Source organism: Salmo trutta, chromosome 1, assembly GCF_901001165.1.
Source record: "Salmo trutta chromosome 1, fSalTru1.1, whole genome shotgun sequence".
In the NCBI taxonomy this organism is placed as follows: domain Eukaryota; kingdom Metazoa; phylum Chordata; class Actinopteri; order Salmoniformes; family Salmonidae; genus Salmo; species Salmo trutta.
The window spans coordinates 18016892-18031893 of NC_042957.1; the positions used below are offsets into that span (position 1 = coordinate 18016892).

A 15002-nucleotide genomic window follows, 5' to 3' on the forward strand; every position below is an offset into this window, starting at 1 on the left:
GGGAATTTTTACTAGGATTAAATGTCAGGAATTGTGAAAAACGGAGTTTAAATGTATTTGACTAAGGTGTATGTAAACTTCTGACTTCAACTGTACACATCTACCTCAATTACTTCGCACCCCTACACATCTACTCATTACTGGTACCCCGTGTATACAGCCAAATTATCATTCCTCATTTTGTACTTATTCCTTTTTTCCTCTGCATAGTTGGGAAGTGCCCGTAAGTAAGCATTTCACTGTTTGTCTAAACTTGCTGCTTACAAAGCATGTGACAAATAAAATGACTAATATTGTATCCTGAGGTCCCTGGCAATTCCCAGCCCTACTGAACCATACCCCAATGAGGAGGATAAAGAGATACCATGTCCTTGGTACTTGTATGTCCTTTAGTCTGTAAGCCTCCCTTCCTTATTGATACAACACAATAGCCTGTCTGATGCCATAGACCACTGCTAGCAGCCTAGTCTGACTATCACCCAGATGAGACGAGGAGAAATGTGCATCACACATCAATGACTGAACAGAACACAGTCCTTACATACAATCTTTCACTCAGCATTCCATTCACACTTGCTCTCTCTCTCACTGTTCCTCCCAGCCCATCTTCTGTCTGCTCTCCTGTGAATATTTATCTGTCAAAACTCTGTCACTGTTGTTGAGGTGAGACTGCACTGCAGCCATACAAGAAAAATGGGGCACCTATAAAGGACTGGAACCACTATCCTGGCTCCAGATCAGTTTGTCCTGGTTTTTGTTGGCAAATGGCGATAATAAACTGAATTTAATTTAAAGACTAATTTCCTTCATTTAAAATAAATTAACAGTACAGTGCATCTTTGTCAAGGTTAGCCCAAAAGCAGTTTCATCTTATTGTCCAATGGGAATCCATGCAGCCGTATCGTACTTAAAACATTCTCCATTCAGGCTCCATAAACTTGATTTAATGGCGAGAAGGTGGGAGAAAAAAACAGGGAAAATATGCATACTGGAGGTCGACCGATTGATCGGAATGGGCAATTAATTAGGGCCGATTTCAAGTTTTCATAAAAATCGGTAATCTGTATTTTTGGCCACCGATTTGCCGATTTGTTTATTACACCTTTATTTAACTAGGCAAGTCAGATTAAGAACACATTCTTATTTTCAATGACGGCCTAGGAACGGGGGTTAACTGCCTTGTTCAGGGGGGGGGATTCGGGGATTCGTTTTTGCAACCTTCCGGTTACTAGTCCAACGCTCTAACCACCTGCCTTATACATTGCACTCCACGAGGAGCCTGCATGGCAGGCTGACTACCTGTTACGCGAGGGCAGCAAGAAGCCAAGGTAAGTTGCTAGCTAGCATTAAACTTATCTTATAAAAAACGATCAATCTTAACATAATCACTAGTTAACTACACATGGTTGATGATATTACTAGTTTATCTAACGTGTCCTGCGTTGCATATAATCGATGCGGTGCCTGTTAATTTCTCATCAAATCACAGCCTACTTCGACAAACGGGTGATGATTTAACAAGCGCATTTGCGAAAAAAGCACTGTCGTTGCACCAATGTACCTAACCATAAACATCAATGCCTTTCTTTAAAATCAATACACAAGTATATATTTTTAAACCTGCATATTTAGTTAATATTGCCTGCTAACATGAATTTGTGTCACTTCTCTTGCGTTCTGTGCAAGCAGTCAGGGTATATACAGCAGTTTGGGCCGCCTGGCTCATTGCGAACTGTGTGAAGTCCATTTATTCCTAACAAAGGCCGTAATTAATTTGCCAGAATTGTACATAATTATGACATAACATTGAAGGTTGTGCAATGTAACAGGAATATTTAGACTTAGGGATGCCACCCGTTAGATAAAATACGGAACGGTTGCATATTTCACCGAAATAATAAAACGCTTTGTTTTCGAAATGATAGTTTCCGGATTCGACCATATTAATGACCAAAGGCTCGTATTTCATTCAAACAGCACCTTCGTGCGTTTTGCCAGCAGCTCTTCACAATTCTTCAAGCATTGCACTGTTTATGACTTCAAGCCTATCAACCCCCGAGATTAGGCTGGTGTAACCCATGTGAAATGGCTAGCTAGTTAGCGGGTGCGCGCTAATAGCGTTTCAAACGTCACTCGCTCTGAGACTTGGGAGTGGTTGTTCCCCTTGCTCTACATGGGTAACGCTGCTTCGAGGGTGGCTGTTGTCGATGTGTTCCTGGATCGAGCGAGGAGAGGGACGGAAGCTATACTGTTACACTGGCAATACTAAAGTGCCTATAAGAACATCCAATAGTCAAAGGTATATGAAATACAAATGGTAGAGAGAGAAATAGTCCTATAATAACTACAACCTAAAACTTCTTACCTGGGAATATTGAAGACTCATGTTAAAAGGAACCACCAGCTTTCATATGTTGTCATGTTCTGAGCAAGGAACTTAAACGTTAGCTTTTTTACATGGCACATATTGCACTTTTACTTTCTTCTCCAACACTTTGTTTTTGCATTATTGAAACCAAATTGAACATGTTTCATTATTTATTTGAGGCTAAATTGATAGTATTTATGTATTATATTAAGTTAAAATAAGTGTTCATTCTGAATTGTTGTAACTGTCATTATTACAAATAAATAAATAAAATATTACAAACAAAAATTGGCCGATTAATCGGTGTCGGCTTTTTTGGTCTTACAATAAGCGGCATCCGTATTGAAAAATCATAAATCGGTCGACCTCAAATGCATACTTTAGGAAACACAACTTTCCTTCACCATTCTAGTGGCTAAACGCTAGTCCCAATGTTGCGATGGTGTTCAGCCAATCAGGTTGCAGCAGTCTGTGTTTACACTTGGTCCTAACCTGTACACAATGTCAGGAAGTAGCATTAGCCACAGAGCATGGAGGAGGAAAATGCTGTTTAATTTTTTTTAAAAACGCACATATTTTCCCGTTTTCTCGCCATTACAGTTAAGGAGGAAATCGACGCCTTTGTAGCCTGGTTGGAGAATGTTTTATGTACGAAGCGTCCACATGGGATAGGACAGTATAGCCAATTGGACGGTAAAATGGAATGACTCAATATCGCCATCTGCCGGCCTGTAGACTATGTTCAGGTATAATCTCAAACCTCGTGCGTCAAACTGGAAAGTTTACATTTACTCAACACCGAACAACCTGTTGCACAATTGAAGACATATTTCGATTATCATGACAGAGTAACTAACGTTAAGTTTCAAATGGCCAATAAATCAGTAACACACTCAAGAGGGTAAGCAAATATTAATTTTGCAATGTGTAATTGTATCCACAACAGCTTGGCTACATTTACGTACACGTTAGTACATCATATTGTTTACATTTTGGATCGTTGTTGTTGTGACATAATTCTTCAAATCCGACATTAACACTTTAATCTATATCTTTGGCATACTCTTTTAACCTGCAATAAACTAAACCCCCCTTAATATTAAGTCAACAGTAGCCCGTATAGTTTTACTTCAAGTTTTTTACAAACAAAAAAGTTCAGTGAGTTCAACTTCAAGCTAACTAGCTAAATAAAGGACGTTAGCGAGCTAACGTTAACTGTTGTGAATCACAAGGGTTCCTTTTGAGTTCCCTTCCCCCACAACAAGCTAACTAGCAATAGCCTGTCATTTCTTTACATATAGCGATAAACACGGTTAGCAATACAACATGCTTATCGATAACATTCAACACGTCAACTGCCCCGTGTCTCTTTGTTTTAAGCTGTCGAGTACACACCAAGACAGGCTAGCTAGCAGGCTAATGTCTTTCCTGCCAGTCAGTGGGCCAGTGCGGTAGACTGTAGCAGGGGCAACAAAGGGAACTCAACTTGGAGCTAGCAACGAGCTAACCTGCAAGCTATCAGTCAAGCAATGGCGTTCGTGTTAATGGCAAGCTTTTTAATTAATGCATGCAAAGCCACATTTATTCGTAAAATAAATTGTTGGTGTCAAATATTGTACACTTTTTTAAAAAAAGAAAGAAGCAACGAGAACCGGCTTGAGGCCAAAGCTAGCAAGCATAGCTTGCCGGGCAGTGGAGAAAATAACCCGCTTACATGTTCTTCATGTTCTTCATTCCTGGCGGAAGATCGGGTCCTGGACGAGATGAAGAGAGTGCTCGGCTCATGCCGAGAGCTCTTTCTTGTGTTCACCATGATTTTTCAGTTTATTTGCACTTGTTTAGTCTGTCTATCCGTCTGTACACTGCCTCAGTGAGCACGGCATTGAAGCGCCATTTCTCTTTCGCTAGTTCTCCTGGCAAAATTCGCTCGCGGACCACTTCCGCTTTGCAATGCTACCTTGTCAGTCCAGGGACTAGACTTCAGAAATACCAAAGTTTTGTTATTTGATGAGGATATATAAAATGTTTAATTGAAAGAGTTGCATGTAGCTATATCACACAAATATATATATATATTTTAAGTTTGCCACTCTACTCTACTACAGCTGGCTAGCTATCTAATCTGACTGAAGTCAAGTCATTTCAGTTTTCCAAAAACGTTCGTATTTTACTGGTTTAAACCCATTACTTGTAGCTAATATAAGGGACATTTTCTTTGTAAAATGTAACGGTTATTTAATTGTCTCGTTTAATAATAATGAACTGATAATACTGAGTTTATTCGATTAAATGTGATATTTCACTTGATAAAATGATAAATGTCTCCTGCTGTCTGCAATTTACAGTCGAGCCACGTGCGCGCGTGCAGCTGTTGTTTTGGTTTGCAGCCAGAGCACAACTGGACGGAAATGATGAACATGCAAATAACTGATTCATTGTTCATTGTAGTAGCCTACCTGTAATTAATTTCTTAACAGACTGTTTAGCCATGTTTATTTTGCACTGCCAATCAGTAGAATGTTCTACTATTTCATCAAGCATATTGCTAAAATGCTGAAAGTGTCTCTGACTCACTGTGCTTATAGGCCACACAACAACACCATATGCATCGTGTGTGTGTGTGTGTGAGAGAGAGAGGGTGAATACTACCGGTGTTGGCCATCTGAGCTGACCATCTGTTTTGTTCTTGTTGAACGTGTGATGGATGGGTCTAAAACGGAGAATATTCCGTCTATCCATACTAAGCATTTCTTTAACTATGCACAAAATACCATGAATCACAAACCCCTCAATTATCCTACAGTATGGCATATAGCATTTTTAGTTATAAAGTATTAAATAGTCTATTTCAGTCTGAAACTACTACCAAAACAAAGCACTACCCGCTGAGCTTAGTCAACACCACAGAGGCCAAACCAGATACCGCGTTCAAGTAGTAGTCGGAACCAGGAATCTCGGACATTTTCGACTTGCTAACTGGGTGAACGCGGCTCGTGTATAACTACAACCAGTTAGCAAGCGAGTTTCCTAGGATCGACTATAATGTGAACGCTTCAAGTGAGCTGCTAGTGAAAACATTACGGCAGCCGGAGCGCATAGACGGCGCTGACGTCAAAGAAATTGCTCATCAGAAACTTGGCTGTAGCCTAGCAGCCCATGATTAAGACGAGAACACGAACTGGTAAAACAATGATATGTATAGCCTATTTCTGTGCAAACGCTAATATGTAATCACAACTCGATGAGCGATGCATTTTAGGCATATATTTTCAGGGAATCACAGTTGCAAAATACGTTGTCTGCCAGACGCGCCTTATGTAATTCTGTCGCATGTTGAAATGTGTGCGTGAATCCGTGTGATATTTGATAAAGGTGATATAAATATACATTGTGCAAACTAATATTTCGATCTATTAATCACAGGCAGGAACTACTATTTTGTATTTTGTAGCCTAGATAGTAGGCCTACATTCTCAATAGATCCGGGCTTTCAATGGTTTTATTCAAGCCTACAATTGCATAGCTAAGTCGATTGCACTGTCGTGTCGTGATCTATCAAAACAAATTGTTAATAGTCTGATTTGGCACTTGAGCATGCGTATATGGTGCCTTTAAAATTATGGAATTATATTGATTATATATTTGTTCCAACTGCTGTCTTAAAGCATCACAACAAGTAATATCCCATATTCTTCATGTCAGAGTTTTCTTCCCTGATGTGTTTTGTCAGATGGACAACAGCAGAACACATCATGAAAGACATTGACACGAGAGGGAGTGACAAAGATGATACCTGGTGAGTGATCTGAAAGAACTAACACCCAAGGACTTACACATTTGGAAGTCACTTTTATCAGTTACCTTCATAATTGTTCCAGGTGTGATGGGACAGAGAACGAGGAAGAGGAGGTTCCTATAAGAAGAAGTTTCTCTGTGGAGGATCTTCTGGATGAGGTGGAGAAAATCAGCAATGTTGCCTCTGGAGGCTCAAAGGTCAGGAAACAAACAGGAAGTCCTGCATCTAGAGTCTACAGTATCTCTCAACCCTATTATATTGTTATGATCACTACTCATACACATTCATCCTGTTGATGTCTGTGGTTGTCCTGTGGTGGTGGATGTTCAAGGTGAAGGTGGTGGTGAGACTGTGGAAGGATGGCTTCACCCTGAATGACGAGGAGTTCAGGAGCTACTCTGTACAGGAGAACCAGGATTTCCTGGAAGCCATCAAACGAGGGTATGGCAACTATTCTTTCTTTAATATACTAGGTAATTTGATCAAATATCCCGTTTATATATACTTTAGCTTTTTTCCTGATCTTCCCATCCTCCCCTTTCCTTGCTTATTTATCTACCAGTTTTGTTCTTATCTTCTCTCTGTAAAATGTATTGATTGATTGGTTGGTTGACTGGCCTGTCTGTCCGGTTCCAGTGAGCTGCCTGTGGAGTTGGAGAGCAGGGCAGAGGAGGAGGAACTGGAGGTGAATGTAGAGGATCTAACAGAGGAGGCGTATGTTCCCAGGAAGAAGACCTTTCACCCCTTCAGTGGGCCAGGGTACAGGCTGGGCAGGTGAGACATGCAATGAGACAGACAGCCATACAGACATACGGACAGACAGGGAGAGAGAAGGCGGCTGGGAAGGTGAGACGGCTCAGTCAGAAGTTCTTGCAATTTCCTTGGTGGTTGTCATGCTATATTATAGCACTAGGTGTCACTCTAAAACATCTTCAAAGTTTTGTCATGTGACATTTTCAAAGAGTTGACTGTGTATGCGTGTGTGTCCAGTGTTGCTCCCAGAGTAGTGGTCCGGTCTCCATCGGTGCACGAGGAGGGGGAGTTCCTCCCGATCCCCATGATAACACTGGACCACGGCCTCCCTGTCACCTCTCTGCAAATCTGGTTGGCTGACGGCAGGAGGCTGGTGCAGAGGTTCAACTTATCACACAGGTGGATATAACACTGATATAACCCCTCATACTATCCACACAAAAACAATATTTTGTCAAAACGCAAAATCATGATGATTTGGTCAGTGACACTTTGCTTCTTGAAAGTCCAATATCTTAAAAACTTGACTGCTGACATGTTTTGCATGTCAGCAGTCAAGTTTGTATCAAATGTGGACTAATAAACTATATTTTGGTATTTTTTTCTTTCGAGTAAATTTTCCCTTTAACAGTATATGAACTCACTGTATAGAAATGTGTCTGTCCTAGAGTGCCCTCCCTAAGCAGTTGATCCTTACATCCATGATTCTTATAAGCTCAGTACACTGAATAAGCCAGGTCTTTTAACTTACTGACTATGACATAATCGTTCATATTCATCCTCGCTTGATCTAGCGTGCCTGACTCTGCACATGGGCCATGTTATCCCCTACCACAGGGCATCATGTTACATTGAAGTCGGAAGTTTACATACACCTTAGCCAAATACATTTAAACTCAGTTTTTCACAATTCCTGACATTTAATCCTAGTAAAAAATCCCTGTCTTAGGTCAGTTAGGATCACCACTTTATTTTAAGAATGTGAAATGTCAGAATAAAAGTACAGAGAATGATTTATTTCAGGTTTAATTACTTTCATCACATTCCCAGTGGGTCAGAAGTTTACATACACTCAATTAGTATTTGGTAGCATTGCCTTTAAATTGTTTACCTTGGGTCAAACGTTTCAGTTAGCCTTCCATAAGCTTCCCACAATAAGTTGGGTGAATTTTGGCCCATTCCTCCTGACAGAGCTGGTGTAACTGAGTCAGGTTTGTAGGCCTCCTTGCTCGCGCACGCTTTATCAGTTCTGCCCACACATGTTCTATAGGATTGAGGTCAGGGCTTTGTGATGGCCACTCCAATACCTTGACTTTGTTGTCCTTAAGCTATTTTGCCACAACTTTGGAAGTATGCTTAGGGTCATTGTCCATTTGGAAGACCCATTTGTGACCAAGCTTTAACTTCCTGACTGATGTCTTGTGGGGGTGCTTTGCTACAGGAGGGACTGCTGCACTTCACAAAATAGATGGCATCATGAGGAAGGAACATTATGTGGATATATTGAAGCAACATCTCAACATGATGCTGCCACTCCCGTGCTTCACGGTTGGGATGGTGTTCTTCGGCTTGCAAGCCTCCCCCTTTTTCCTCCAAACATAATGATGGTCATTATGGCCAAACAGTTCTATTTTTGTTTCATCAGAACAGAGGACATTTCTCCAAAAAGTACGATCTTTGTCCCCATGTGCAGTTGCAAACCGTAGTCTGGCTTTTTTTTGGCGGTTTTGGAGCAGTGGCTTCTTCCTTGCTGAGCGGCCTTTCAGGTTATGTCGATATAGGACTCGTTTTACTGTGGATATAGATACTGTTTCCTCCAGCATCTTCACAAGGTCCTTTGCTGCTGTTCTGGGATTGAGTTGCACTTTTTGCACCAAAGTACGTTCATCTCAAGGAGACAGAACGCGTCTCCTTCCTGAGTGGTATGACGGCTGCGTGGTCCCATGGTGTTTATACTTGCGTACTATTGTTAGTACAGATGAACGTGGTACCTTCAGGCGTTTGGAAATTGCTCCCAAGGATGAACCAGACTTGTGGAGGTCTGCAATTTCTTTTCTGAGGTCTTGGCTGATTTCTTTTGATTTTCCCATGATGTCAAGCAAAGAGGCACTGAGTTTGAAGGTAGGCCTTGAAATACATCCACAGGTACACTTTCAATTCACTCAAATGATGTCAATTAGCGTATCAGAAGCATCTAAATCCATGACATAATTTTCTGGATTTTTTCAAGCTGTTTAAAGGCACAGTCAATTTAGTGTATGTAAACGTCTGACCCACTGGAATTGTGATAGTGAATTATAAGTGAAATAATCTGTCTGTAAACAATTGTTGGAAAAATTACTTGTGTCATGCACAAAATAGATGTCCTAACTGACTTGCCAAAACTATGGTTTGTTAACAAGAAATTTGGGGAGTGGTTGAAAAACGAGTTTTAATGACTCGAAACCTAAGTGTATGTAAACCTCCGACTTCAATTGTATATCATATAATTAGAATTCCCAGAACAGGCACTCCAATTCAAGTCAAAGTTCCATATTGGTTGTGAGGGGAAGATGTACCGGTATGTCCATTCTTTACATTCTATTTCTATCTAATGTGTTCTGTCTCCTGCTGCATGGGGCCTGCTGACTGCAGAAAACCTGATGTGACAGTGTAGATCGATAAGATCCCTAGAAAGGGTTTGCGTAACTGAGATGCAGGATTTATTATGTAACGGTTAGCTGAGCGAGATAGGGAGAGAAGTATGGGCTCTCTATGGGGTTTCATATCGATATGAGATCATGTTTACTATATACAGTACATTCAGAAATTATTCAGACCCTTTGGCTTTTTCCACATTATGTTAGCTTACTGCCTCACTCTAAAATGGATTTAATAGTTTTTTTCCCTCATCAACTTACACACAATACCCCATAATGTCAAAGCAAAAACAGATTTTTAGAATATTTATGATTTTTTTTTTTTTACTTCTGAAATATCACATTTACATAAGTATTCAGACCCAGTACTTATTCGGACCCAGTACTACTCAGTACTTTGTTGAAGCACCTTTGGCAGCAATTACAGCCTTGAGTCTTCTTGGCTATGACGCTACAAGCTTGGCACACCTGTATTTGAGGAGTTTCTCCCATTCTACTTACAGATTCTCTCCAGCTCTGTCAGGTTGGATGGGGGAGCATTGCTGCACAGCTATTTTCAGGTCTCTCCAGCGATGTTCGATTGGGTTCAAGTCTGGGCTCTGGCTGGGCCACTCAAGGACATTCAGAGACTTGTCCCGAAGCCACTCCTGTTTTGTTTTGGCTGTGTGCTTAGGATCGTTGTCCTGTTGGAAGGTGAACCTTCTCCCCAGTCTAAGGTCCTGAGTGCTCTGGAGCAGGTTTTCAACAAGGATCTCTCTGTACATTGCTCCGTTCATCTTTCCCTCAATCCTGACTAGTCTCCCAGTCCCTGCCGCTGAAAAACATCCCCAACAGCATGATGATGCTGCCACCACCATGCTTCACCGTAAGGGTGGTGCCAGGTTTCTTCCAGACTTGACACTTGGCATTAAGGCCAAAAAGTCCAACCTTGGTTTCATCAGACCAGAGAATCTTGTTTCTCATGGTCTGAGAGTCTTTAGGTGACTTTTGGCAAACTCCAAGCGGGATGTCGTGCCTTTTACTGAGGAGTGGCTTCTGTTTAGCCACACTACCATAAAGGCCTGATTGGTGGAGTGCTGCAGAGAAGGTTGTCCTTTTGGAAGGTTCTCCCATCTCTACAGAGGAGCTCTGTCACAGTGACCATTGGGTTCTTGGTGTCACCACCCTGACCAAGGCCCTTCTCCCCCGATTGCTCAGTTTGGCTGGGCGGACAGCTCTAGAAAGTGTCTTGACGGTTCCAAACTTCTTCCATTTAAGAATGATGGAGGCCACTGTGTTCTTGGGGACCTTCAATGCTGCAGAACATTTTTTGTTACCCTTCCCCATATCTGTGCCTCGTCACAATTCTGTCTTGGAGCTCTACGGACAATTCCTTCGACCTCATTGCTTGGTTTTTGCTCTGACATGCACTGTCAACTGTGGGACCTTATATATCATGTCCAATCAGTTGAATTTACCACAGGTGGACTGGAATCAAGTTGTATAAACATCTCAAGGATGATCAATGGAAACAGGATGCACCTGAGCTCAGTTTAGAGTTTCATATCAAAGGGTCTGAATACTTATGTAAATAATGTATTTCTGTTTTTGCTTTGTCATTATGGGGTATTGTGTGTAGATTGATGGGGAAAAAATATTTTAATCCATTTTAGAATAAGGCTGTAATGTAACAAAATGTGGAAAAAGTAAAGGGTCTGAATACTTTCTGAATGCACTGTATGTTGTTGAAGTACAATAGATGTCCGTAATCACCCCCCAGACACACCTGCCTAATTTGATGGGTCATGTAATCATTCTCTTGCGAAGTGGAGTCTTTTGTTTGAACATGTAGCTAGCTAGCTAAACAGTGAACCATAATCCAAACCCATAGCTACAGTACAAACGGATTGTCATAGCTAGCCTCCATGCAGGAAATTCTGAAGTGTGAATCTGCCGGTAGCTAAAGCTAACCAACTAGGTTCAATGTTAGCTAGCTAGCTAACATTAGGCTATAACTAGTAATGCAGATGGATTTCTGAGATACAAATAATATTATTAGACAGATCATACATTTAACGTTAGCTAGCGAGCCAGCAAGCTAACGTTTGGTAGTTAGTGAACAGTACGCTTAAACTTGCAATGAAAATGGCTTTCTGACAAAAATGTTAAAAAACGTATCTTATCTGAAAATGTAGGTAGACTCATACCCCTATACATTGATGAACTCTTCACAACAGCGAGTCTTTTCCATTTGGTTTGTCGCTAGCTTCAGCTTGTTTGGCCCGTTGTGTCAAGTCACACTGACCATGTGCAGAAAGTAGTCCATCACAACTTTTTCCCACTGATCTTTGTTGATTGCGCCGGCCCATTTCTGGGCAGCAATGTTGTTGGGAGCAGTAGCAACACTTTAAAAAAAATCCACGGTAGCAAGGATTATCTACACATACTGTATTTACACTACCGTTCAAAAGTTTGGGGTCACTTAGAAATGTCCTTGTTTTTGAAAGATAAGCCCAAAAAAATTGTCCATTAAAATAACATCAAATTGATCAGAAATACAGTGTAGACGTTGTCAATGTTGTAAATGACTGTTCTAGCTGGAAACGGCATGCTAATTTTGTGTGTATGTTTGTGTGCCTGCATGAGTCCCTCTATGCGTCTATGTGTGAGCTCATCTCTGTGTTGTCCTCCTCAGGATTAGTGACGTTCACGACTATGTCCAGCGCTGTCAGAGGAACGGCTCACCTTTCATCTTGACCACCTCACTTCCTTTCCGCGAGCTCCGGGAGGAGGAGCTAAGTCTGGAGCAGGCGGACCTAGCTAATGCTGTTATCGTCCAGAGGCCCCTCAACACAGAGGCCCCCTTCGGACACTCCTGAGTCCTGACCAATCAGAACATTCACAGAGACACTGAAATCCCACCCACTGGTCATACAGACCCTTTTCCCAACAGAAACATCCCTCTTAGTTCACTCCTGAAGTGAAGGCAATACTCATATACAGTAGTCTCTCTGGTCTGTCCAGGGTGGAGATGTTGCTCCCAGTCCCCAGTCACAGCCCCCTTACATTCATCCAAGCCTCCTCTACTCCCCTCTTCCCTCTGTAACTGCTGACGTCTCACATCACTCCTTGAGCATCAACAGGGCTCCAACTGCCTTCACTACCGCTCTAGTAATGTGATGAAAACCCAACACAGCCAATTCAGACGTATCTTCCTATGTGTCTGTCAATCAGTCCTGTAAAATGTTCCCCAAGCTCAACACGTCTTCCTATTCTGTAACTATTACCAAGGATATGGAATGTTGCGCACTATTTTAAAGTGCATTAATGTTAATGTGGAGTGTGTGATTGGTGGTTATTAAGCGGCTGATAGTCTAGCGTGCGTCAAAACATTCTGCATCATTCTGTTTTTATGGAACAGGTGCAATCACATTTGACTGCAGTGGGCTAAATCAGGGTCACACAGAGTGTTTCTTGGTAGTCTTAAACAAATCTACTTTGAAACAAAAGTATACACCTCACACATGGAAACTGATTCCATGTCTTTAAATGTACAGTACACTATGCACCACACCTGCTTACGTCCTGATCAATAATAAACTACTTCAACTATCCAATCATTTTCTTGCTGCTTTAGACCTTTTCTCAACTGATAATGGAAAGTTTAGCTGTACAATTCTTTAGGAAGGGATTCCTTGAATACTAACCGTTTTACATAAAATATATACATACAATATATTTGGTGTGGTGAAATAGTTTTAATTGACATTTTAGTCATTTAGAAGATGCTCTTATCCAGAGCCACTTACATTGGTGCATTCTATAATGAGACTCCATTTTCACTTGACATGCCTTGTGGTTTTCCAGTTTTCCACTTGAGTGAGGCCAGTGTTCTGCTGTGTGTGTGTGTCCTGTTCTCTCCCCGGGCTCTGCCTGGTCACGGCAAGATGAATACCATTATGCATCTTCAATATTTGAAGCCACAAGGACCACACGAGACATGAGAGAGAAGAGGACTCAAGGAGAGTAATGTGAGAGCCCCGGGGGTGGTCAATATAAGAGGGGGGCAGAGTAGACACAGCTGGAAATACCTTGGACATTGAATCTAATATCAATATTTTGATCATCATTAGGCCTAAAACCAGACATAGGCCTAGGTATTTTCTTTGTCTTAGAGTGTGCTCTTCAGGCCTGGCGGCCTGCCAGCGTGGTCCTGGAGTAAAAGAGAACGCATTTCCTCTCCGCAACATATTTAATAACACTAAGCACGCCTGGAATTACATCCCATATTTTTCTTTCCAAAAGGGGCTTTTTACCTAAGCCACTATATACCTTTCATTTGCGCATTCCTCTTCACGCATTATTTAGCATTATTTGAAACATGTATGGAGTAATGCGGCTCCTATGAGCGATTTCCTTATTGTGATATCTTTCAGAGGAGAATGTTTGGAATGTGTGAAGAATTCTGGAGGGTTTGGCTGGGTTCTCTGCTTCAGGTTTCTGGGCCCTGGCAGCTGGCAGGGTCTCTGAGAGAACAAACACTTGAGGGAGATTAACCTCTAACAATCTAAAAAGCATGGGATAGTCCTACCGGTATATGTTTATTATAGGCCTGTGTGTTCAGACTGCTGAACACTTGAACTGGACTGACCAGTTACGCACACACCCAGACAGACATTCACACATCCACACACACAATCATCATAGGTGATAATGAATCGTGCCCAGACGTAAACCTATAAGCTGTATAAACTTTGTGTGCGCGCGCAATCATATCATTGTGCCTATAAGGTATGATGGTGACTTAGTTCATGAGCTTTTTGAAACTCGCAGCATGAGAGCTCCGCAGCACTCTGTCTCTCTCTCCCGCGGCACTGGTCTCCTCTAGTCACGCACTGATACTCAGCGCCTGTCCCTGTCCCAGTTAATCACATAATGCACTTTAGGGCTACGTCACAGCCAGGTATCTATCATCCCATCAAACCGGGAAGCATATTACGCATTCCTATGCTATCACCACTACAACAACACAGTGCTTCTGGCCCACATGGGAAACCGATCCAGCCAACTGTCACTCGGGTTTGGTGTCATTATGGTTTGGTCAGGTGCCAGCATCACATAGCACGGATGCAAAGAGGAAGAAGATATTTTAATATGACAGATTTTCACTGTGGGAAAATCACACTGTTATGATAGCTGGATAGCCACGCCAAAAAATGTCACCAGACAACAATGTTAGTGTCATGTGCAATGTATCATTAATCACATATAGATGTGTCATTGTCATTGTCATTACAGACTGAAAAGGAGGGGGGTCTTTGAGAACATAGCTTTTTCTTTGACTTAAGGTCAAATCATTTTTATTGGTCATCCTAAGAACTGAATTAGCCATCTTTCCACAATAAGGACTATGTCCAAACAACCTCTGTTTCATTATATGCAATTCCTCTATGTCATAAGCCTGTAA

At 41.6% G+C, this 15002-nt stretch overlaps 2 protein-coding genes across 5 annotated transcripts in view; one reads left to right on the forward strand and one right to left on the reverse strand.

The window, feature by feature from the left end:
* The window catches only part of atad2b (ATPase family AAA domain containing 2B), a 132778-nt gene extending 128447 nt beyond the window's left edge, over positions 1 to 4331 (reverse strand). For all 3 annotated transcript variants that reach the window (XM_029733363.1, XM_029733448.1, XM_029733277.1), the window contains exon 1: positions 4083 to 4331. In XM_029733363.1, coding sequence (XP_029589223.1) covers positions 4083 to 4181 — 99 coding nt within the window. In that variant the 5' untranslated portion in view covers positions 4182 to 4331. The remainder of the gene's footprint in view (positions 1 to 4082) is intronic.
* Positions 4332 to 5430: 1099 nt separating this feature from the next.
* ubxn2a (UBX domain protein 2A) lies at positions 5431 to 13155 on the forward strand. Of its 2 annotated transcripts, none has more exons than XM_029733655.1 (7): positions 5431 to 5549; positions 6071 to 6164; positions 6247 to 6361; positions 6496 to 6605; positions 6801 to 6938; positions 7155 to 7316; positions 12231 to 13155. In XM_029733655.1, exons 1-7 carry the CDS (start codon positions 5525 to 5527, stop codon positions 12412 to 12414), a joined length of 828 nt encoding a protein of 275 aa, XP_029589515.1. In that variant the 5' UTR covers positions 5431 to 5524; the 3' UTR covers positions 12415 to 13155. The 2 variants fall into 2 exon arrangements, with proteins under 2 accessions (XP_029589515.1, XP_029589597.1); XM_029733737.1 differs by having other exon boundaries at positions 6099 to 6164.
* Positions 13156 to 15002: the final 1847 nt, after the last annotated feature.

Bases quoted from the DNA above. Each gene is read 5' to 3' on its own strand.
- ubxn2a (XM_029733655.1), top strand. From the start codon at position 5,525: ATGATTAAGACGAGAACACGAACTG. The intron at 6,165-6,246 runs GTGAGTGATCTG...TAATTGTTCCAG, and splicing joins AGTGACAAAGATGATACCTG to GTGTGATGGGACAGAGAACG. The intron at 6,606-6,800 runs GTATGGCAACTA...GTCCGGTTCCAG, and splicing joins CTGGAAGCCATCAAACGAGG to TGAGCTGCCTGTGGAGTTGG.